The sequence below is a fragment of the Centrocercus urophasianus genome, unplaced genomic scaffold, assembly GCF_019232065.1.
Source record: "Centrocercus urophasianus isolate 14NV4802_14NV808 unplaced genomic scaffold, USGS_Curo_1.0 seq_14, whole genome shotgun sequence".
In the NCBI taxonomy this organism is placed as follows: domain Eukaryota; kingdom Metazoa; phylum Chordata; class Aves; order Galliformes; family Phasianidae; genus Centrocercus; species Centrocercus urophasianus.
Genome location: NW_024884586.1, coordinates 16,606,734 through 16,630,762, shown reverse-complemented (window position 1 = coordinate 16,630,762; position 24,029 = coordinate 16,606,734). Strand labels below are relative to the sequence as shown.

At 44.3% G+C, this 24,029-nt stretch overlaps 1 protein-coding gene across 3 annotated transcripts in view; it reads right to left on the bottom strand.

Annotated features, from left to right (window-relative positions):
- Positions 1 to 24,029, bottom strand: part of LRP4 (LDL receptor related protein 4) — a 75,074-nt gene that overhangs the window by 7,240 nt on the left and 43,805 nt on the right. For 2 of the 3 annotated variants that reach the window (XM_042813820.1, XM_042813822.1), the window contains exons 4-33: positions 21,890 to 22,003; positions 21,314 to 21,430; positions 18,771 to 18,899; positions 18,331 to 18,450; positions 18,072 to 18,197; positions 15,702 to 15,827; positions 15,096 to 15,230; positions 14,805 to 14,930; positions 13,171 to 13,401; positions 12,713 to 12,869; positions 12,156 to 12,373; positions 11,638 to 11,814; positions 10,960 to 11,085; positions 10,054 to 10,262; positions 9,367 to 9,448; positions 8,615 to 8,720; positions 7,513 to 7,714; positions 7,000 to 7,189; positions 6,625 to 6,756; positions 5,835 to 5,975; positions 5,063 to 5,149; positions 4,688 to 4,859; positions 4,442 to 4,604; positions 3,973 to 4,198; positions 2,402 to 2,705; positions 1,850 to 2,068; positions 1,406 to 1,540; positions 1,123 to 1,231; positions 621 to 765; positions 15 to 128 (exon numbers count right to left, since the gene is read on the bottom strand). In XM_042813820.1, the coding sequence (XP_042669754.1) occupies positions 15 to 128; positions 621 to 765; positions 1,123 to 1,231; positions 1,406 to 1,540; positions 1,850 to 2,068; positions 2,402 to 2,705; positions 3,973 to 4,198; positions 4,442 to 4,604; positions 4,688 to 4,859; positions 5,063 to 5,149; positions 5,835 to 5,975; positions 6,625 to 6,756; positions 7,000 to 7,189; positions 7,513 to 7,714; positions 8,615 to 8,720; positions 9,367 to 9,448; positions 10,054 to 10,262; positions 10,960 to 11,085; positions 11,638 to 11,814; positions 12,156 to 12,373; positions 12,713 to 12,869; positions 13,171 to 13,401; positions 14,805 to 14,930; positions 15,096 to 15,230; positions 15,702 to 15,827; positions 18,072 to 18,197; positions 18,331 to 18,450; positions 18,771 to 18,899; positions 21,314 to 21,430; positions 21,890 to 22,003 (4,638 nt within the window). The remainder of the gene's footprint in view (positions 1 to 14; positions 129 to 620; positions 766 to 1,122; positions 1,232 to 1,405; positions 1,541 to 1,849; positions 2,069 to 2,401; positions 2,706 to 3,972; positions 4,199 to 4,441; positions 4,605 to 4,687; positions 4,860 to 5,062; positions 5,150 to 5,834; positions 5,976 to 6,624; positions 6,757 to 6,999; positions 7,190 to 7,512; positions 7,715 to 8,614; positions 8,721 to 9,366; positions 9,449 to 10,053; positions 10,263 to 10,959; positions 11,086 to 11,637; positions 11,815 to 12,155; positions 12,374 to 12,712; positions 12,870 to 13,170; positions 13,402 to 14,804; positions 14,931 to 15,095; positions 15,231 to 15,701; positions 15,828 to 18,071; positions 18,198 to 18,330; positions 18,451 to 18,770; positions 18,900 to 21,313; positions 21,431 to 21,889; positions 22,004 to 24,029) is intronic. The other variant, XM_042813821.1, reaches the window with a different exon arrangement.

The following is a 24,029-nucleotide window of genomic DNA, read 5'->3' as shown; positions in this document are numbered from 1 at the left end:
CTCACAAAACTCACCAGTAGAACAGGGTCGCCCATCCGGTTCATCTGGGCATGCACAGACAAAGTCAGAAGCTCTGGCAAAGCAGAGGTGAGTGCAGCCTCCATTGTTCACTCCACAAGCATTGGTACCTGGAAGGAAGAAGAAAATTTAAAATTTCTTGCAACTATCTAGGTAGGAGCCCAGAGCAGCAACTTTTTTCCTGCTCAGGAAGACACTTCCTAGAAATGCAGCAAATTACTATCCTCTGGCACATGCCCTACATCTGATTGCTAAGAAAGCTGTGATAATAGTGAGACAATCTTGATAGGAAGGCACTGGAAATCAATAGAGAACAGCCCAGTCACCACAGTTAAAAACAAGCTTACGTTATTCTGTCTTTAACACAGTGTCAGATGAATAACACAGGAAGTGGTTTGCTGATCAAAGCTGTAAGAATACAGTCAAGACATACTTGGCTGAAATGTCATGGTTAGAAAAAACATGCCCAGAGAAGATACATTAACAGTTTACATCCAAGGAAAGACACCAACTTCATTCTGACACCTACGATAGCACAGTGGTTCTAAATTTTCCTTTTGCATCCATTTATCATTTGCCCAAATGAAGGCCCTCCTATTTACCTGTCTGTCTTTGAGGGGAAACCACAATTATATCCATCAGCCCCTCAACATTGGCCAGGACCGTCTCTTTGTTCCGCCCAGAGTATTTGTCCACTCTCTGTATAGACTTGGTTTGCCAGTCAGTCCAATATATCCATCTGTCCTGCTACTCAGGGAGATAGCATGTAGGGAAAAAAACCAAACCAAAACAAAACAAAACCCAGAACCATTAGGATGTTTAGCCACACAGACACAGAATACCCATCAAAAAAATATCCCAAGGCCCAAGGGCCCAAATAAAAACCTTCTCAACCCTTTGTCATAAAGATGACAGCTATCTACACCCTACACATTTTCGTACAAATCTCCTCCTGTTAACTCCACAGAAGTGTAGGTATTAGCCCCTCAGCTCTCTTTGTTTACCACAGACTGCAACAATTGCTTGTCCCCACACTCCACTACTGTCCAAATTCATCAACACAGCAGAGAGAATGGTAGCAGCATGGGGGGGAAATCTTTTTACCTGTGTCAAAGCAAAAGGATGTGACACCTGGCTGACCAGCACTTGCCGTAGCTTCCCATTGAGATCACAACTCTCTATGCGATCAAGATGCGCATCCACCCAGTATATCCTGCAGGAACAGAGCAAGAGGTGAGCTTCCACCTGTGCAATTCCTTTTTACTTTCTAGTCATTTTCTAGCCAAGATGGATTGGATGGAACAAATTTCTTCATGAAACCAAGCTAGGAAAGCTGAAGAAAATTCATTCTTAATTCCATACAGGTAAAGCAAATTATTTCACTGACCTTCTGGTGTCGTAATCCAAGGTCAAGCCATTTGGCCATCCTAGGTCAGTGTTGATCAGGATTTTACGTTCAGAGCCATCCAAGTTTGCCCGTTCAATTTTAGCAATGTGACCCCAATCTGTCCAGAAGAGGTACCTAATGAGATAAAAAGCAAATGCAACAAGAAAAGAACATTTTGCTCAACCTACTGAAAATTTTATTTACCAATTAAACCGCCACATTCTTCAGATTCAAAAAAAGCTCACGTGCTCTGTAGGTTGTGACTCCCAACTATCTGTCCAATCTTAAAATCTACTGTCTGCTCAATTTCCTCCGTCACTCAGTCAGACCCTGGCTGGTGCCTACAGATGCGGACAGCACATCTGTTTTTCCACTCACATCCTCGCCCTCCAACCTGCCTCTGTACAGCCATTCTCCCTGTCCCACCAATACCCCCATACCTACCCCTTCTTGGGAAAGACAGCAATGGCTCGGGGCTCATCCAGACTGTTGTTGATTAGCACTTTCCTGGAGCTCCCATCCAGTCTAGCCACTTCAACAGTATTGCGTCCTGTGTCTGTCCAGTAGAGGTTCCTAGCAACCCAGTCCACTGCCAGACCATCTGTAGTCTTCAGGCCCTGACCAATAACAGTTTCCATGTTGCTGCCATTCAGATCAGACCGCCTGAATAGAAATAAAAGACAAGTGGATGGTAGTGAGGAATGGATAGTTCCTGATGGCGATCGCACAAGGAAGTCTCCCTAACCACAGGGGGGTTCATACTGTTACTTCCCAAATATCTTTTTCCCCATAATCTCCAGGAGGTTAAATACACCTTCAGTATTTAGTTCAACAACACATATGATGTTGTGTGCCACAGACTAGGTGTGAGCAGTGGTGTATTGACAGCATCTCTTGGTTCCCTCAACTTAATGGCACTCCACAGCTTGCTGTGGCACAGCCAGCACACATAGCTAGGTGACCTGGGCAGTGGCCAAGTAGATCATTGGCACTCACCTGATGACATCAAGAAAAACATCTGTGTAGTAAATCTTGCCATCCACACTGTCATAGTCCAGAGAAATGACATTGTTCAGCTCGGGGACGGGGATGTGCACATCTGTGTGGTCACTGGTATCCAGCGAGATACGACGAATGGAAGCACGGCTAGAGAAAAGCAGGTATGTCTCTGGAGAAGAGTCACAAGTCTGCTCATCTCGTTTCAGCTGGATGCCAGTGGGGCAGGCACAGGAGAATCCAGTGGGGTGAGGCAAGCAAAGGTGAGAGCAGCCACCATTACGAACTCCACATTTATTAAAGCCTTAGGAAGTAGGAAAAGCACAGTTTTAGGATCAATGTGTCTCCAGGAGACCGAAGCTTAATTTTAAAGGCTACATACATGCATAACCTGCTAGCAGTTGAGTTCATCCTAACTGTAGCCTCTCTGAGAATCTACAGCTCTTCATAATTTTCTCTTGGAAAAAGAACTGGCCAAATGCTGATAGATTCACAGAATTGCAGCTGATCTTTATAATAGCTGCAAAGAAATAATGCTGACTGAAGGATCTCACCCTGTGAAGAAGCAGCACAACAATGCACCAGAGGCCAGGCTGACAAAGAAGCTTCTGTTTCAAGTTAGCTGCACACAGTGACAAATAAACAAAAGCATCAGAGAAGCCCGTTGCAAGTGTTTGACATATTAGGGTCATATCTTAGGGTTTTGCTGTTGTTTTTTTAAATTGAAAAACCAGCAAATATTTGTTTGGAGTGGATAAGCACAGAAGGTGCAAGGAATAGGAGGAGAAGCGCAAAAGGAGCAGAGTGGGGGAAACAACCAGGATATATGATGGCTGGAGCTTCTAATAGCTTGAAGTTATACCGTACAATTATATGTCAAGAGCAATGTTCTACAGATAGCAGCTACAGCAGAAGCAGTAAGGAGTTTTCTGTAGAAGTACGCACTGGGGAAATTCCACTGAAATAAAGCAGGAACTCAGACTCAAGAACAAGGAGGCAAGATGAGGTTGTATAGGACCCCAAAGAGTAACATAAGGAATCTGGCTCTAGCACAGAATAGTTTTGAAAGTATGATATATTAATATCAGCTAAAGAAGCATTGATTCTATAGAACAAAGATGAAGCCTGCGATGTCCGGGCAAAAAAATTACTCGAACTAAGGTTTCAACAACGAGCTTAAGAGGAATGAGCATCTTTTGGAGTTAAAAAAAGATAGAGTCCATTCCCAGTAGACTCAGGTGAAGTGTAACATGGCATGACTCATTCAGTCCTCTTAAAAAAATGCCCTGATGTGTGTGAGAATGAGACTGACTGTACAATCCAGCATAGGAAATGGAATGAAGGGGAAGAAAGGAGTGCAGCAAGAAATAAACAACAGACCTAAGGAGCTGGATAAACAGGAAAAAGTTTAAAAATAGTTACACAAGAGAGAAGAAGAAAAGAAAAACTGATCCTGGTGCTCTACTTCTATCACTCATGCTTCCTCAAAGGACTCCTTTCAGTGACAGATTTCAAGGGCTACTGTCACCACAGTCATTCACTACTCATTTGGGAACAGCCTAGCAACTCACCTAGGGGCCGTGCCCTATCAACAGCTTGAATGTCCATGAGGCCAGGCAGGTTTGCCCTCACCAGGATGACATTGGCACCACTGTCCTTGTCAGCCCTGTGAATGCTGCGAGTTTGCCAGTCGGTCCAATAGATGTAAGAGTCCAGCAAAGTGAGGCCATAGGGGTGTTGCACTGGGGACAGCAGGGTGCGGCGGTTAGCACCATTGAGATCTGCAGCCTCAATACGCTGAAGAAAGAAGCAAGCACATCAGCCCCACACTCAAAACACCAATGACTAACAATGACTACAAGCGGCAACCAGAGCCTGAATTAGTGATGATATTCCTCTCCACCCTCCCAGAGCCCAAGCTCTCAAAAAAGCTTATATTCCCCCTGTTCTTTCCACAGCTTGCTCAAGGGTTTCAAAACAGCCTCCAGGCTAGGCTACCACAAATCCAATGACAAACAGTGCCTAAGAACAGAATCAGACCTCAGTGTGTGCATCAGCCCAGAGCAGCTGGGACCCAGCCTTATCCACTGCCAGTCCGTTGGGCCAGCCCAGGTTGTTGCTGATCAAAACCACGCGTCCTGAGCCATCCATCCCAGAGCGTTCCAGCTTGGCATTCTCACCCCAATCTGTCCAGTACATATAGCTAGGGAAAAGCAGCAAGTGTTATGGAAATAGAGGTCAGAAGTTGTATCCCAAACCCTAGATAATCCTCCTGGCAACACTAACCCCATTTCATGGTATAAGGCTATTGCCCGTGGGCTGTCCAGATTCTGCCAGACCAAGACTTTCCTCATAGAGCCATCAAGATTGCCCACTTCAATACGGTTTGTTCCTGTATCTGTCCAATATATCTTTCTGCCAATAGCATCCACGGCCAGCCCATCTGTAGTCAACAGACCTGAGAAAACACAAAGCTGTATCAATCACTTCTCATTCTCCCGGCTTAGTCAGGAACTTCTAATATTGCCTTTGTGCACCTCATCAAGATGCTTTAGGCTTTGCCCCCTTTCCCCCAAAAACTTGAGGAGATTACTCCACCAGGTAATCTCATCTCTCTTTTCACCCTACACAGAGGCAAGAGGACAAAAAAATCACTCTTACCTGTGGTGATGATGTCCTCAAATTTGGAGCCATCAAGGGCAGCCCGGCTTATTTTTCGCAGTGTGCTGTCTGACCAGTAAACCTTTCCTGGGTTGAAGAAGAGAAACCTAAATAAATCACTAAAATCCTTGCAGTCCAGACCCAGGTGTCTGACTACCAGCTAGGCAATTCAAGAGAGATGTGACTGCAGAGAAATAACAGCAGCACAAGGCTGTTCAGCTAAAGTGACAGAAGAGCACAAATGATCATGTTCCACTCATCCCCCAAAGGTGTGTACATGCAGGCTATTAGAATAGATTTCTGCTATTCTAATAAGATGAGCTTCACAGAAGGTAAGAGAACATATAATACTTTTTAAGCTAGTAGTAGAGTTCCACATTTTATTTCTCAGAATGTCCCAAAGGAGAGCAATCAGATCTTACTATACAACAGGTTTACATCAACACTGCATCAGATTCTAGTAAAAACCAACAGCCACTGTCTCAGCCCTACTGCTGTAGCATGCTTCGGTTGGTGGAAAGCATTCTTAAATCCAAAATGCACAGGGACCCCACTCAACATAGCAGACTTTTTCCATTCAGTTGAGGTTGTCCTCATATAAGAACATCCCCATCAGGAAGGGAACATTTTCACCACATAATAGAAAAAAATAGTCTATTCCAGTTCACAATGTACAGTAAAATCTGCACCCAGATCTCTACTCAGACATTCAGACACTGACGTCACTTATTGCCTTTCAAACAGGCAGTTGGATACACTACGAAGTTCAGACCTTCATGAGGATCCACTCCAATTGCAATGGTGTTTTTCATGGTGACATTGACTGAAACAACGACATCCGCAAAGTAGGGAATATCCAGAGAGACCATCCGTATGTCAGTCCTTCTGGCAAAGATCAGAAAGCTGGTCATTCCTGCAGAAAGTTGAAAATGAACAGCTATCAGTGAGAAAAAAAAATCATGCAGTTTCAGATATAATTTGTTGAGCATTCTGGAGCTGACATCCATCAAAGTGGAAAAGGGGAAGTCATAGATCTCTGCCTACAGGAGTCTGGGCTGAATGACATGAAATGCTTCTTTATTTCCAAGTTGAAAATGAGTGCACTCATGGAAGAGTTGATTCTGGTAAAGAGTGGAAACAGGAATTAGGAATCAGTTCTCCTATTAAGGAGTGCAAATGGATGTACCATGGCCTGAAATCAACAGTTTTCTGCAATCCTCAAAATAAGGGTCAAGAGGAAGATATACAGAACTACTAAAGAATATAGCATCCGATAACTAAAGAATCCACTTCAAGATCAAAGCAAAAAATATGGGCAAAATGTGATATCTGGTTTAGTTGCCAAATGCAATTTCAAGAACAATTTCTTTTGCAACAATACAGTTATCAAATTGTTTCTTTATAGTAATTCTCTGTCACACTGAAAGTACAGATATCAAGATTGGCTTTTCAAGCAGGTAAAGCAGGTAAGTGCATAAAAGCAAATTTTGTTCTCTAACAAGGAGGGGACCAGAATGTAATTGTGATCTACCCCCAATGAAAGTCTTACAGAGTGGACTCACCAGTGGAACACGTCTTGCCATCAGACTGTAGGTTGATCCCAGTAGGACAGGTACAGCTATAACCTTTTGGAAGAGGTGCCAGAAGGCACAGGTGACTGCAGCCTCCATTATTAACTTCACATGGTGTACGTACTATGGGAAAGACAACAGGAACCCATACAGCAGCAGGATGGGCACAAGAAAGGGTCTATCAGCTACAGAAATGCATTCTAGAACGTTTTTAAGTACAAGCTGAAAGTTATTCTCATGCTCTCATTTTCCATGACTTAAGGCACTGAGGGCTGACAGATAGCTCAGCTCCTTGCAGGAGGCAGTGACACACACTACAGACTGAATAAACTCTAAGCTCAGTGTAGCTTGGGGTGAGTTCTGTACCTGGTGGCCTATGCCGGTGGAAAACATGAATATCCATAAGATTCTCCAGATTGTCCTGAAGCGTTTCCCGTGCCTGCCCAGTCCTTCTATCTGCGCTCTGGATGCTTTTGGCCTGCCAGTCTGTCCAGTAGATTCTCTCGCCATAAAGAGTAAGTCCAAACGGGTGAGGCAGATTGCTCCCAATCAGCACCTAGTCAGATCACCCCCAATCCCACCAAAAAACATTACTAAATGTCACTAAGGAAAAGAGGCTTCCCTTGCCCCTTCTCAACATCAAAATGTACAGACACAGCACAAGCAGTGATGGGGCAACGTGAGCCCTCAAACAGAGATTCCCTCAAACACAAGTTACAACTGAAAGGGAACTTCTCTCCTGGTGAAAGCAGTTCAGCATGTCTTGATTTGGAAGATTTCACTTTCAACTGGAAAGAGAGGCAGGGGCCATCAGCACTCTGTGCTCTAGGACTCGCACCTCATGCTCTCAGACTCCCTCCTCAAAGATGTTTTCCGTACCTTCCTGTTGCTGCCATCCAGACTGGCGTATTCAATGGTCTTCATGCCTGCATCTGCCCAGTACAGGCGCTGCGACTCATAGTCAATGGCCAAGCCATTAGGCCACGTCAAGTTGGAGGAAATGATCACCAAGCGATTTGAAGCATCCATACCAGCGCGCTCAATTTTTGGGTTGGCTCCCCAGTCAGTCCAGTACATGAATCTGAACACAAGGCCAAGATAGAAGTGAGTACGTGATGTCTGTCACTGCCATTACAGTTGGACACTGGCTGTAGTGAGAAGAGCCTGTGCCTTCAGCAGCTAGCAAAAACCAGCATTAGACTAACATCATACTCATGTTCAGCCTTGGGTTTTTGTATTATGCCTGAAATAACTGATATTCTTTCCACAGCCCATGTGCTGGCCTTATTAAAACATGGAAGAAAAAGTTACAGGTCTAATAACTAACCAATTATTTACCAGTCTTCACTATTAGCCCTTTGTACTGTTGCTGCACTGGTGTTTCAGTAATCCAGTCAAAGACACTATAAGCACTCTTCTTTCTATTCATGCAATTCCTAGCTGCATACTCTTGTAAGAAGCAAAATCTTTTATTGAAACCATTTGTTTCTGTTAATCTACTCAGTGTTGCTTTCCATGGTGCATTTGATCATTCAGTACTCCCACAGACACAATGCTTTGAAGCAAATGAGTCACTAATGTCACATCATGCTTAAGATCGGCCCTAATTTACACCTGAGGAGATCTTTCTGTTTCAACTGTGGTTGATAAGCAGAGTGCTTGAGTATAAACTCAACACAGATGTGAAACAATTAAATATAAACGTCTTGTTTGCCTAATTCACAACATTTTCTGTACCAAATTTTTAGTTGTTAGATCCCAAGTATAAACAAATGAAAATATCTGACTGCTCTTGCAGCATGACACGCAGTTACTCCAGCTTATCTTGTTCCACTAGCATCCAAAATCAGGTCTCTAATTTCAGACTTCAGCAGAATGTAGAACAAAGGAGTCAGAGAGATAATTGCATGAAATCAAAGCACTTTAACGTCTTAAGGCAGAGAAGAGTCTTCACATCATCCCAGAAAAAAGAATCTCTCACCCTCCAACAGGGTCCACTACGATATCTCTAGGTCTGTCTAGGTTCTCCCAGATCAGAACAGTCCTCATGGTTCCATCTGTGTTGGAGACCTCTATTCGATCTGTTCCTACAAAGATTGGGAGAAAGAATTAGACACACACCTCTGAAACAACAACAGACAAGGTAAACACTATCCTTACAGCAATGCTTTCTCTTCCATCCCCCATTTCTTTTCCTGACTGGAAGATAAATAAAAAGTGTCGTCAACGTATCACCTCTGTCACCTGTGTGACTGTGACTGGTGCCAAGTTCTGTGTCAGTGCAAGCCAGCACTTTCCTAAGCTATCAAAGTATCTATACGGTATAGACATAAGACAACACCTGGAGAAGAATCACCTTTCTTTCATCTCTTTGAACTCATACTCTGACAGGGAACTAACTTCAAATCCTACCTGCTGCAACCCAAGATGTTGTGTTGAAGATATGATGTGTACACACACAGATACAAGCTCTGTGGCAAGAGAGCAGTGGAACTTGACTTCTACTATAAGCCTTTCTAAAGGATTAGTACCAGGAACACTATGAAGAGAGGTTAGTTAATGGTTCCAACTTCAACCTCCCCTTTGTTTATGGGACTTTGATCTCATGTGGGCTTTTTTTGCTAGACAGAAATAGGCAAATTTGTGATGAGACAGAGAACCATTCAGCTGTTACTCAGTTTTCACTACTCATAATGAAGACTGAAACTCCAGTAAAGCAGAAGAGCCCAGTACCTGCATCAGTCCAGTACAGTTTGTTGGTGACCCAGTCAATTGCCAGTCCAGCTGGACTTTCCAGGCTGGTATCCACCACAACCTAAATGAAAAAAAACAAAAACAAGAAAATCCTTAGTGAGATCAGACCCTAGTGAAAGGCACTAACCCAGTGTGCTACTCATTCACAAACATGACTTCAAAAGACAGAAGTTCAAGCAAAACAGTGAGATATGAGAGAGAGCATTAAGGACTTAATAGTTCAAATAAGCCTTATGCTTGAAGTTACACATGTTTTTCATGTCTGTTCAAAACACAACTCCAACTCTTGAATTCTGTTTGCCTCATTAATGGTAACAATAGCATAAGGGCATGCAGCTCTTGTTACAATATTGTACATAACAGAAAATGCAACACATCTTCCTCTCAGATTCTAGGGCTACAACAGAGGAATCAACCACAGCTTGTAAATCAACATGCTTTTTCCCACTTCAGGGTTTTCCAGATAAACAGGAACCTACACCAAACTTGTGTTTTAAGTATTCACTGATGTTAGAGCCCACTATTGCCAAAACTAGGCAAATCAATGAACAATAAATCCAACATGAACTACAGTTCCTTAGGAAGCCAGTGTTTCCTAGTGGCTTCAAATCTGATGCACAAGGAGTCTCCTGGCTAGATGGTCTCCACACATAGTTAACACTGTACCTCCTGGCCTGATCCATCCCATTTTGCTCGGCTGATTGAGTCGGTGCTAACATCTGTCCAGTAGACATAGTCATCCTTTGAGTCCCAGTCCAGAGCCACTGCGCTGCGCACATCAGCAAGGGGGATGACATCATCTGACAGGTCATCTGTGTCAAAGCTGATCCGACGGATGTCCATCCTTCGGGCAAAAAGCAGGAACTTGTCAAGACCTGATCAAAGGTCGAAAGGTCTCCTTTTAATTTCTCTAAGTTCAACAACACAGTGATAGACACAGACAATTCCCTGCTATATCCAAACCTAATCCTTTACATCATCTCTCACTGACAGGTCACAGCCCAAGATTTTATTGGTAGCAAAAATTATCATCTTATAAGGGATTGGGATCAGCAGGGAGCGTAGGAGTAGAGAACTGCATCCTGGGGTAATCTTTGCTAAGGGAACAAATTCAACCATATTGTTCAAAAAATGGCATAGACGTTATTTCCAAATTAAACAGCTTTGCCATCTCTTGAGAATTTAGGACAACAGTTGGCCTAACTCTCCCACATGGCTGCAAATTAAGAGAAACTCTGGGAGTCCACAAGGTTGAATATCTTGGTCATCACTGACACAGCTCCTATGAAAGCTTCAGGAAAAGCTGTGGCAGGCAGTGTGGCATCAGTAGCAGCCCTGATGTAAGTACCTATGGACCGAGCTTTTCTGCATCCCCACCCATCCAGCCTAAGAATGGGAATGCAGAACAAAGAAATGCCTCAAAAAGGTGAGGCATTCTTCAGCATGGCCCTTAATCTTATCCAGCACATCTAGCTGTATCTTCTTGGAAGAAACCGCTGCATATTCCCACAACCAACCCTCTGCCACCCACAAAACATCTGGACACGCAGGCTGTGGTCCCACCTCACTTACTCTGAGCGCAGGCATGGCTGCTGGTCTTGCGGAAGCCAGTGGGGCAGGCGCAGGTATAATCCTTGCTGCTCGGCAGGCACAGGTGAGTACAGCCCCCGTTGTTGGCCCCACAGCGGTTTCTCCCTGCTCAAGTAGCCAAAGACAAAAATAACCACGCATAAGGCAAAGAGCAAGAAAAGGGGAAGAACACCAGGCAAGGTGCAAAGCCCCATGTGAATGAGATAACTTGTCTACGCAGACACTAATTGAGAATAAGGAGTCAAATTAAAGCACTAACTCCATTTCTAGGGGTCAGTATAGTAGAAAAACATTTAATAAGTGTACTTCCCAAACAGATTACAGTAATTTAAACGGATTATGGGAAGTGTCAGTCATTGCTAGCGCTCACTTATGCTCCTCCTATCTTTCCCAAACAGTCAAGAGCTATTTCTCACTGAAAAGCATTCACCTCAGAGTGTCAGCAGGGGGAGCTGCGGTAACACATAGCACAGGGTTACCGCCGCTGAGGAACATAAAACAGAGCTGCTGGATGGAGCAAATGCTGCAGCAGCTCCGGACAGAAGTGGGGGATGCATCAATACCCTCGGTTCATGCTTGACATCTCCCTGCTTTAAAGGGTGGGTGGCAGCAACAGTTCTACAAGCGGCTCGAATTGGTCTCTACTCTCTCTGCAGTTACCTGCTGGCTGACGCTGAGGATGCAGTGTGTGAATGTCCATAGGGAAGTGGAGTTTGTTTCGGATGATTTCCTGGTTCTTGCCTGTGAATTTGTTGGCACTGTTAATGCTCTTGGTGTGCCAGTCCGTCCAGTACAAACTGTCCTCAAACACGGTGATAGCAAATGGGTGTGGAAGGCCTGCAACAGACATCCAATACAGGGCTTCCATTACGTTCAACAGGACTTGTGCTAGCAGAGAGGCAAGGATACTCTTACCAGTACCCTTAGGCACTGCCACAGTCAATCTGCTCAAATCCATTATACACTAAGGTGACAAGACACTTCCTCTTTCCTGTCCGCTGATGTCTGGGGTAGCAAAGCCCATCCCTTATTAGTGACAGAATTCATCCCACAGCAATTAAAAAATAAATAACCATAGAATAACAAATCACCTACAAGCAGGTGGCTCTGAAACTCAGCTAAGCACCATGCCCTCTTTGCTGCAGAGAACATTCACAGTACCTAGCTCCATTACTTACCTTGGCTAATAACAGCTTTCCTATTCTGTCCATCAAGGTCAGCCCTCTCGATGACATGGTGTTTGGCATCCACCCAGTACATCCGATGCCCTGCATAGTCAATGGTCAGTCCGTTGGGCCAGAATAGGTGTGTATCCGCAATGATGCGCCGATTAGAGCCATCCATGTTGGAATACTCAATGCGGGGAGTGTTGCCCCAGTCAGTCCAATAGATTGTGCTGGAGGGGGCAGGGAGACACAGATTAGAATACTAATGTCCCACCTAATGCACACTGCAACACTTCCTATCAGGACAAAACAATGTTGATCCTGTCACCTCATGCATGAGACTGGGTTTCAGCCATGGGAGAAGCAACAGCTAGAAAGGTAACACCCAGCACTTTCAGGCTGTTGAAACCTGAAGAGTCCAGAGTACGACTAAAGCCCTCAGAACCCTTGCAAGGCTTCCCAAACTGCAGGTACCAAGCAAGGAGCTTGCACCCAGGGGCACCCTCAGTGACCACTGTTCACCCAACCCTTGCATGGAAGGCTCACTGAGAACTCAAGTTTTCACTCACCCCTCCATAGGATGGAGGGCAATCGCCCGGGGTTTCTCCAGGTTCTGCCACAAAAGCACCTTCCTGTGAGTACCATCCAAGTTTGCTACTTCGATTCGAGATGTTCCAGAGTCTGTCCAGTATAATTTGTCATGTATCCAGTCAATAGCAAGTCCACCTATCTCCAGAGGAGAATGAAGCACAGAATGAAATAAGGAGCAGGCTCTGCTCAGAAAAATAGTTTCCTTTCCTTCTTAGCCTCAAGAAAGGCCCAATTCCGTCCTCCTATCTTATTCTCTGTCAGCAGAGATAAATTCCAGGGGGACAATTATCCCACACCCATTCCATCCAGCCCATTCCAGTGCTTAAGGAGATGTATACTTTTTTGAATGCAGGGTACCTACTTATCTCCACTCACCCATCCCTATTCTCACACCACAGACAGGGAACAAGCTTTTGCCTTTTTTGTGGTGACGCACCTGGGCTCTCCAGACCTGTAGAAACCACTTCTTCCACATTGCTACCATTCAGATTAGCCCTCATTATGCGATCCAGGGTGACATCAGACCAAAATACCAGCTCCTTGCTGTGGTGGAAGTCAAGGGCAATGGCATTTTCCAAGTTGTTCAGGAGCAGTGTATACTCTGAGCGATGAGGCAACACTTGCCGGATATCAATTCGATTGGCAAAGAGCAGCACTGGCTCTGGCCCTGAGGATATATGAGAAGACAGCATTAGAGAACTTTGATAGGGTCCTGCCTACTATTCCCTTTACTACAAGTCTCAGAACACAGTCTTGCAGCACTGGTAGTAAGAAACCAACACCCAATTACAAAACAGCTCAGACAGCTCTTTTCCTAACCCCACCACATATTTCTACTTTGAAAATGAGCAGTTTTAAAACTTTTGGCAAATGTTCACTCAGCAAGATGTGATCAGTCCAGGTCCCATTTGAGCTCATCTCACCTGAAGCCACACCATTAGGCACACGCTTGGCAGCAAGGTTATAGTCTCCTTTGTCTCTATCCACCTTCCAGCCATGCAAACACACAAGCCATACCACACCTTCTACCGCAACCTCCAACCACAGCAAAACAGGACACAGTTAAAGTATGCCTCAGCCAGATATATAGTAAGTCAGTAGATACTTGTACTGAAAAAAAATAATTGAAGTTCTTTTTGAAGAAAGTTTGAGAGAGTTGAGTTTGTTTAGCTTGGAGAAGGCTCTGAGCAGAACTCATTGCAGCCTTCCAGTACTCGAAAGGAGCTTGTAAGCAGGAAGCAGAGTGACTTTTTACATCGTCTGTTAGTTATAGCACAAGGGGAAATGGCTTTAAACTAAAAGAGGGGAAATTTAGGTTAGACATCAGAAAAAAATCTTTATTTTGAAGTGATGAGGCACTGGAACAGGTTGCCCAGAGAAACTGTGGATGCCCCATCTTTGGAGGTGTTCAAGGTGAGGTTGGATGGGGCTCTGGGGCAGCCTGACCTACTGACTGGCAACCCTGAGCACAGCAGGGGAGTTGGAGCTTGACGATCTTTAAGGTCTCTTCCATTCTAAGCCATTCTATGATTCTTTATGGATATCATTAGGGTAATTCCTAATTACGTTCTTATTTCCTGAAATTGAATTCCTAATTCATCAGCTTCTACATCATGGGAGTTGAGGAATCAAGTTAAACAAATGTACAGATGCCCTTAAAAAACAGATGTCCTTACAGTAGCCACTGAAGACTGGTGACCAGCATCTAAGGTCAAACCAGAGCAAAGAGGTGTGATACAACTTCACTGGCAAGGAAGGACTGAGACGCTTCCTGAACAGAAACAGGATGCTGTTTCTGTCTCAGGGTGTAGGCCACCTGGAATGACGAGGAATAAGAAAAGAAAGCAGAGGCTGTCCTGTTGGCAAGGAAAGGAAACAGTGAAACACCACCCCACAGTCAAAATCATAAAATTTTCACAGGTTTTCACCAACAACCTAGGCATACCTAATATAAATCCAGGTACTTCCTTGTGTGTGAGCAGCATAATGTTGCCAGTGAAGCATTAAAGGCAAGGTTAAAAGAATTGGATCAACAAACATGCACTAAAGTAAGACTGAATTGCTGTTTACCTAGAGCTTTGCAGCTACGCTTGTCAGGGCGCAGCTCATAGCCTTGCTCACACCAGCACTGGAAGCCACCTTCACTGTTGGTACAGCCTTGGCTGCAGTAACCTTCCTCAGCACATTCATTCACATCTGCATGTTGGAGATAAAGGGATGAAATTATTATGATATTAACAAGCCTAACAATCTCACCACAAGCTTGCTTCTGCCTTCATGCTCCAATTTGCACCCCATCATAGCCATCAACTCCAAACACATCAAAGCAGCAGGGAAGAGGCTACTGCTCCAAAAACTCACCTTGGCATGACCGGCCATCTTCCAGAAGCCTGTAACCTGTATGGCAGGTGCACTGCACCATCCCTCGTACCATCTGGCACTTCTGAGCACAGCCACCATTGTTGACGTTGCAGTTCTCCTCCCCTGTTCGTGGACCTGTGAAAGCAATAGATGAAGACAACTGAGCTGAAACCACAAAGCAGCTGCTTGTGTTCTCAGCTGTTAAGCAGCCGTCACCCTCCAGAACAGGCTAAGCAAGACAGGGCGGAAACAGGTTGTGCGGGAAGCTGCTTCTTTACACTCAGAAATGTCCCCTGCAGGCCACAACCAACAGGGAGCAGCTACTCCCAAGATCTGGACAATGACACTCACAACAATATGGTTGGGGATTCACTATCTCTGCAAACAGACTTTGATACCTGAGAGTATAATCTTCTCCCCATTATTCCTTCTCCGCAGTATGCAATTGGGAAACCACAAAGGTCAGCGTCCTCAGTCTTCAACCCACACTCCCTTCCATTAACACAGCCCAAGCTTTCTTCTTTACACACATCCTTCAGCAACACTAAATTGACTCCCACACACAGTGCCTCCATTTATATTTAAGACCTGACTTGCAGAACTTACGGCAGTTTTGATGCGGGCTCTCATCACTGCCATCTCCACAATCATTTGCTCCATTGCAGAGCTTCCGTTGCCCAATGCAACGCCCATTCCCGCACAGGAACTGGTCTGGAGCACACTGAGGGGTCCCTGCAATAGAGGAAGAGGAATATAAGCACACCTGAGCTTACTGATGGAACAAAAGTCATGGGGAAGTAATGGATAAAGAACGTTTCTGGTTACAATCTGTATATATGAACAGAAATCCATCACTTCCTCTTTCCTTGAATTCAATTAATCTTCCACTTCTTACTGCTCCAAATTCCTTTACATTGACTCAGAGGCTTGCTCAGCTCTCCTTCAGACTGACTCCAGTGCTGCTTTACTGGAAGTCCAGCTATTTAGTTTCCCTCAGAATGACTTCAGGGTCTTAGCTTAATTCCATTTGGTTCCAGATTCCACAACTTTCCTGAGCATGTGTCAGAAAGGAGCAAGTTTAATCATCTGAGATGCTAAACCAGCAAGGCTATAGATCTTAAGCCTGCTGAGGAATGTGTGCCTTGTCCAGCACTAACTGCACTGTGACGGACTTGGAATGAGATTTACATGCATCCTTGAAATGTGAGCTCAGGCAGCAGGATTTCACACATGAGCTACACACTTCAACTTCTGCTGTTGGCAGGGACACTACAGAATTCCTATAAGTAAAGTAATGCTATTTGTAGGGACTCTGCCAATCTAATTGTTTCTTCAGCGATAACTGCACTGTCCTATTGCCTCTTATTTCTTGTACCTTGCAAGCTGACTTTGTTAGTGGTTTCCAAATCATGGCATTGTGATAATCCTGGGAATACAACAACACAGTACAGTTACCAGCAAAGAAAAAAATAACTTGGCAGGCTGCCTGTAAGCAGAATGGAAAAGGGTAGGTGTGAGATTGTCAAAGAGAAATAAGAACTAACGGGCACACCAACTGGGAACACAGACACATGCAGACTCACTTTCCAGGGCACAGGAACACTTTTAATAAAGCTTTCTGAAACTTGGACCACATTTATCATAATGAAGATAGAGATTCTTACTTAAGTTGATCTCCCAGCATTCTTGGAACTTTCTTTCTACAGCCAACAAAAACGTAATTCTAAGTGTCACAGGTTTCTAACTCTTGCTACAGACGTTAAGGCTATATCTCATCAGATCAGCCAGTACATGTCCTGCTGTGAATAGAACCTCCACGTTAACTCTTTGTTGCTATCACTGTAGACCCAATGCAGAACTGCACCATTAATTTTATGGTAGCGATAGGTGTACTCAACCATGTTGGGGTTTGTTTGAAAGTGGAGAGGTTGAATTTCAGTGGCTCTGGAATTTTGATTTGGCTTCAGGGTGGCAACAGTTCAGTGTTCGTTTTAAACACTTCGGTTATTAAGACAAGGAAACATAGTTACTGCTTTTTCTTCAAGTACAATTGCTTTTTCAAGGATTATTATTACCATCTTCTGCATGCTGGTCCTCATGACAGCTGACCCATCTAGAGCAGTAGCTCCAGGATCTCTGAGCTCAGCCTCAGCTCTTCCTGTACAATACACACTGTCCACTCCTCGACAGGCCCATGGTAACAGTTCTAAACTATCCCTTTTATCACCTGTAAACCCACTTTTTAAAATACACTTCTGGACTCTGCTCACTATGACAAATGCACTGACCAGTACTCATTACTCCTCAACAAGGGCTACAGACAACCTGGAGGATTGAAGAAAAATTGAAGATTCTAGATATTCCCTGAATACTACAGTAGTATGAGGGTCTGATGAAATTCTCTTCTATATCCATAATTATATAAAAGAATATCTATAAGGGAAATGATTACGACAAAGAACAAGAGAGATTCCCGAACAAAGGTAGAGGAGACAGCAGGGGTTGGCATCCTTAACCTCTAACACAAAGGCTTTCTTCTTAACTTTCACAACACGTCTTCTTTTGATCTACTGCCTGTTAACAATTGCTTGGCAGCTTCATATGGCAACACAAAAGCTACCTAGAATTACCTACAAAGCATGAGCTAGACTCATGCCTATTTAACAAATGCAGCAACTTTGAAAATTATTAGTATTTACAAGTCTGAGTGGAACAGCCTCAAAGCTTTGTGGTAAATCATAGCATGGACGGGATAGAAAGATGCAGGGATCTGATGTGAAAACACAACCACTTTAGTTAGTCTAATCACTAGAACTGCAGGTGTTTGCGAGCATAGAAAATAGCCTACATATCTCACACTTTGAGAAGCACTGAAAGTTGAGGCTGAACTCTGTCAAGCCATCCAAAAGAGACTTTGCAATCCATTGCCTCCAGGATGGAACTACTAGCTACAAGAAGCGAGGCAGCAGACCAAACCTGTATTTTCACAATTCTCCTCATCACTGTTGTCGGAGCAGTCATCTTCCCCATCACAGCGCCAGGACAAACGGACGCAGCGCCCTGATTTACAGCGGAACTGGTCAGCTGTACACATAGATGTAGCTGAGGGGTCAAAAAAAAAAAAAAAAAGTCAGATGAGCAAGAATGATCAGAAGAGCCTACTTTCAATAACATTCCCCTGCACACTCGTGCATTCAGCAGAAATGGAACACTCCCATTAGTCCCCGGCACTCACTGCAGTTCCTCTCATCAGACTGGTCGTCGCAGTCAGAGTCTCCATCGCACCGCCAGCCGGCATTAATGCACAGGCCACTGTTGCACATGAACTCCCCAGAGCGACATGGCTGGTGAGATGCTGCAGAGATATTAAAGAACATAGAGTGAATTCAGACCAATGGAACATCCAAGAAATCTCCCAATGCCACGCTTTTCCTCTACTATTGCGGAACCCAGTCCTGACTAGAGTCCTCCTGGAAACTGCTTTAATTCTTGTGTGCAGAAATATGCTGACTATGCAGTGATTCCTGTCACTACCCTCAGTTTCCTGAATTTAAAATAATGAAAGAGACAGCTAATGTGTGATCAATTAGATGGCTGTTTTTCCAGCCAACTCAAAATCCATTTAGGTTCGCAAGTCAAATGTTTGGACCCATGCATCACTCTGCACTAACTTACAGCAGTCAGATTCATCAGACCAGTCCCCACAGTCATCGTCGCCATCACAGTGGTAGATGTCCAAGATGCAGCGTCCATATGCACACTGGAATTCCTCCAAGCTGCAGGTGGCAGCTGGAACATCCGATGCTAACAAAGGAATCAAACAAAATATGCCTAAGGTAACAGGGCACAATCCAGTTTAGATGCAACTTTTCTCTACCTAGTAACAGACTAGCAAGTATTCAGTGGAAAAGTGTTGGAAATTGCTAGTCCTTGCTGCCTATCTCTGCATGACTTGTATTACTCAGAGGACCATCACTGCTGTTCGTGCTTCACTGAGGAGTGGTTAAAGCTATACACAGAGGCAACTGTGCAATCAACACCCTTTTAAAAAAGAAAAAGAAAAAGAAAAAAAAGGAAGAAAGGGATGAAGATCCATGAGTGTCACCTTCTCTCTTGCGCTCAAGGTACTGTTCTAGTGCTCTCTGCAAAGAATTTTAATTGTTATTAAATTTCCAAAAAACAGATACAGAAACAGAAATAAAAACAAAACTATCATATTGAGTAGTTCTTAATATAGAGGCACATCAGAATGAAAGGTTAAAGTATGGCACAATTCCTTCAAAATTGTAACAAAAATGTGCACCTGAAGACCAAAGGAAGCAGCAAACAGCAGAGTGCCCACTTCTGCACCTGACCTTTGAAGTTTCTTCAATCCCTTCACTCTCAAGCCATCACTCAAACAAATTATGTTTTATCAGTAAGGAGCACCAGCATACCCCAGGCAGAGCCCAACAAACCTAGTCAAGGACTTTCCCACTGTTCTCTGTTCAGCAGCATACAGTGTGGGAAGTGATGAAAAATATGAGTCCCACACAACTGAATCTGTCTCTTCTCCTACTGTCCAGAGAATGAACACTACGTTTCAGACACGTGACCTTTTCAACTGAGGAGCTCCAAAAACAGATCTATTAAACAAAAGGGAAAACAAAGACTGGCAATCTGGGACAGGAACTATGCCCATAGGCATGCGGTAAGAGCTCCAGTTCAGCCAGTATCCAGTGGCTGGGTACTGAAATGTGTGTTAACCTGCTCCTTACCAAGGAAATCTGAAAGAAGTGTTTGGGCTTCTCTGAGGAGAAAGTGAAGCCAGTGACATAAATTCTCATGTACTCTGATTAAGTTATATGACTCTCCTACTCCCCGGTACTCTCTAGGAAAACAAACAAAGAAACTAACAAACAAACAAATAAATAAGGAAAAATAAAAAAGAACAGCTTTGTCCTACATTGTTTTAGATGAACAATGAGCAGCACTGGATATAAGAAAAAGATGACAGCCACACTGAGGAAGATAAGATAAAAGGAGGTAGCCAAACAAAGCTTCTTAGTGAAGTTCCATACCTAAAATGCCTTACAGAAAAAACTGTCATTTACAATTTGAGAGGCATTCCAGCTCAGAGGAGCAGGGGCAGCAACTCAGGCTGCCTGCAAACCTCCAAAGCAGGCAAGGTTGAAACAATGTCGCCCCTCATTCACCCAGGGCATATTCGTGGCCTGTGGGGAAGCAATAGGCAAAGGAAAAAGAAAAGAGAGGGGAAAGGAGAGGAAGAGAAGCTGCCTTCCTCTTAGAGCTCTTTCCCAGCTTAGAAACGTTTGCAACCCCTGGTTTGCTGCCAACTCTCATTATCTAGAGAGATAAAAGACAACTCCTCCATGCACCCACTCCCCCTGCCCTTCAGGAGCTGGCAGCCCTGATCCCTCCTCCCAGAGCTTTTTGAAGTTTCCTGCTATCTAGAACAAATCCTGCAAAATGCCTTTGAGAGCACGGTGGGGGAAGGGACCACTGAAACTTTCACAGATATTAACTGCACTCAGAGACACAGCAAAGAGGGAGTGGGGGTTAGGAAGGGACATAATAGACTCTTGTCCCATTTACAAGGCTATGATGGTGGAAAACAAACAAAAAAAAACACAACTGTTGTTGGCTCTCACACTCCCATCTATCTCCATTCCCATCAGTCAAATCAGTTTCTAGCTAGCTCGTTTACCATCCCTTATCAGACTATGTCCTGCATAAAGCACCTGAATGGTGAGAAGGTGGTTGTGCAGAGAGCCCTTGCAGCATGCCAGTTAGCAGCATGCAGTCCTTGAAGATACTATCAGTGGGCAGAGTCCCCTGAGAAATTCTGGGCAGGATTCAGACAAGAGGATAAAGAAGGCAATTGTTTCCTCCCTTTTCCCCTTGCCCTTTATCTCCTGTAGTTTTATATACCGCTATATTCACTACATCATAAGCCCCCTGCTCTGACTCAAGGTCACATAGCCATGGGAAGCAACAGAGAAGTAGCCAGAAACAGATCAAGTATTTCTGTGAGGTAACACGAGAGACAAACCATCCTCTTGTGCCCTCTGGGGTAGACAAGAGAAGGCAGCATAGCTGCTGATACAGGCAGAATTGACTCGTTTCTGATCTCTGCTGCAGGAAATGTGTCAAGTCTCAAGACAAGAGCAGGTCCAAAGGGCTATTTCCTATGGTTACAAAGCAAGAAGAGCACTTACGGCAATTCTCTTCATCCGAACCATCTTTGCAGTCTGTGTCACCATCACAGAACCAGTGCTCAGCTATGCAGCTGCCATCACTGCAACGAAACTCCTTCTCTGAGCATTTCCTCATATCTGCAGAGAAAGCAATACAAAAGAAAAATCTTTGATTTTTCTTAGAGTGCTCAGGAAGAACCACACCATAGTCCTGAGGCTCCTAGGGCATTAGCAAACGTGACTGCTTATTAAATCACACATTTTCATGTCATGCAGTGCCTGGACAAAACCACCAGTGCTCATTTGATAGACACAGAGTAGTGCATTCAAAAGGAATCCATGGGATTTCAAAATGGCAAGTCAAGGAAAAACAAGTCACAAATGATTTTTGCCTGGCAAATAAGCCACAGCCTGAGATCCCAAGCAGCCAGGGAAAAAAAGCCAGGGAAAAAAATATCACACAAACTTTGCTCTGATGAGCCAGCTGCAAGCTCTTGACATACTAAGGGGATCTTAGAACTGCACAGGTGGGAGTCTGTGCAATGCCTTTTTAAGCATCAGCAGGGCATTCAATATATTGGCAGCACCACTACTCACCACACTGCTCATCACTGTTGTCTCCACAGTCATTGTCACCATCACAGTGCCACAGGCTGCGGATGCAGTACCCATTCTGACACGAGAACTCATCCTCCTCACATTCTCGTGGTGCTGCCAGAACACAATGTAGAATAAGGTGAAGGTAAGGCACAAAGATTTATCTAGTAGAAAAACAAACGCATAGCATATCGTAAATTGAGCAACATCCTCCCGCAAGGACACTGCCATGTTGGAGAGGCTTTTTTCCCTTTTCCCTATCAACATCAGGATGGCCACTGAGTGTCTCTCTCCCACTCCAACTGCATGTTGACGGTACAGCAAGCTCTAAAACCTGACAACAAGGGCTGGAGGAAGGACATGGAGCAGAGTAACTGAGCCATCCACCAGGTGCTGGTATTTTTGCACAGTTTCAAGTCAAGTTCAAGTGATCGTTTTTGGCAATGCGTGCCTCCTTAAAAAATTTAAAAATTAATAAGATTTAACAATAGCAAGTGTAGAGTCTTGCAACTGAAGAGGAATAACTGTATGCATCAGTACAGATTAGGGGATGTCCTCTTGGAGATGAGCTCTGTGGAGAAGGACCTGGGGGTCCTGCTGGACAGCAGGTTGGCCATGAGCCAGCAGTGTGCTCTGGTGGCCTAGAAAGCCAATGATATCCTGGGGTGCATTAAAAAGAATGTGGTCAGCAGGTCGAAGGAGGTGATCCCTCTCTACTCTCGGTGAGGCCACTTTTGGAATAATATGCCAGTTCTGGACTGTCCAATTCACAAAAGACAGGGATCTAATAGGAGACCAGCAGAGGGCCACAAAGATGATGAAAGGATTGGAATATCTCCCACATGAGGAAAGGCTGGGTGACCTGGGTCTGTTCAGTCTGGGGAAAAGACGACCAAGAAGGAATCTCATAAATGTTTATAAATATCTAAAGGGAGATGGGAGGCAGATGGATGAGGCCAGGCTCTTCTTGGTGGTGTGTAGTGATAGGACAAGGAACAGTGGCCTGAAACTTGAACATAGGAAGTTCCGTACTAATTAGAGAGGTGATGGAGCACTGGAATAGGTTGACAGAGAGGCTGTGGAGTCTCCTATGGAGATTCAAGACTCATCTGGATGCCTACCTCTGCAACCTATTGTAGGGTACCTGCTTTAGCAAGGGGCCTGGACTCAATGATCTCTTGAGGTCCCTTCCAATTCCTGCATTTCTGATATTTTGTGACTATCATTATCTGGCAAACATTTCATCGCAGAATTGCAGCTCCGCCTTTTTTTCCCCACAATGTCAAAGTTATCTTCACAGGAAAGGTAAAAGAGAAAATTCACTGAAACGTGAAAGAGAAAATTTAAACTTCTTCTACACTCTCCAGCATTTGCAGCCTCACTCTACTCTGTCTGCCAATCTTCTACAAAAGGTTGTCTGCAGGCCAGTGAGGAAAGAAAAAGGGACTGCAGAATTAGTACCTGAGGACTTTAATCCATCATAAATCTTCCTATGGTTAAGTGCTAGTCTGGACAACTCCCTAGGACTCTTTTATTCACAGAACCAACTCCTTTCATTAGTCTCCAGATCTTCTGATCACACCCTTCTCTACTGTTGCCTTAAATACACGGGCATTCCAACTTTTTATGAAAAAATAGAAGCCCAAAAGGATCCAGAACCACATATCTTTTCTTTCACCAAAAACGGACCAGGAAACTAAGCTTAGTCCTGCCATTCAGAACATCACACAGAATAGATGTTAAAACCCTGAACTCTGCTCTCCATCCCTCTACCCAGATACCAAAGAACAGGGGCATACTGATTAAAAACTGATAAAATACTGATATGCTTTTCTTGAGATATGATTGAGTCACTCTGGAGTACCACACACACAACTGTTGTAGAATTCAAGAGCTGCCGGGTGATGCTTATCAAGCAGCTGCCATCAACCAGACAGCACAAAATACTGCTCCTAGCTGCAGCCTGATGTCAGCTCCAGCAACCAATGCAGTTTCAAAGAAGCTGAAGATCGAGTGCTATGCAACACGTTAGTTCCCCAGCACATGCTGCCAAGTACAGACTGGATGATCTGTTTTGGTGAAGGAAAGCTGCATCCCTGAACACCTTTTGCCAAAAGAAGCCAACCACAAATAACAAAAC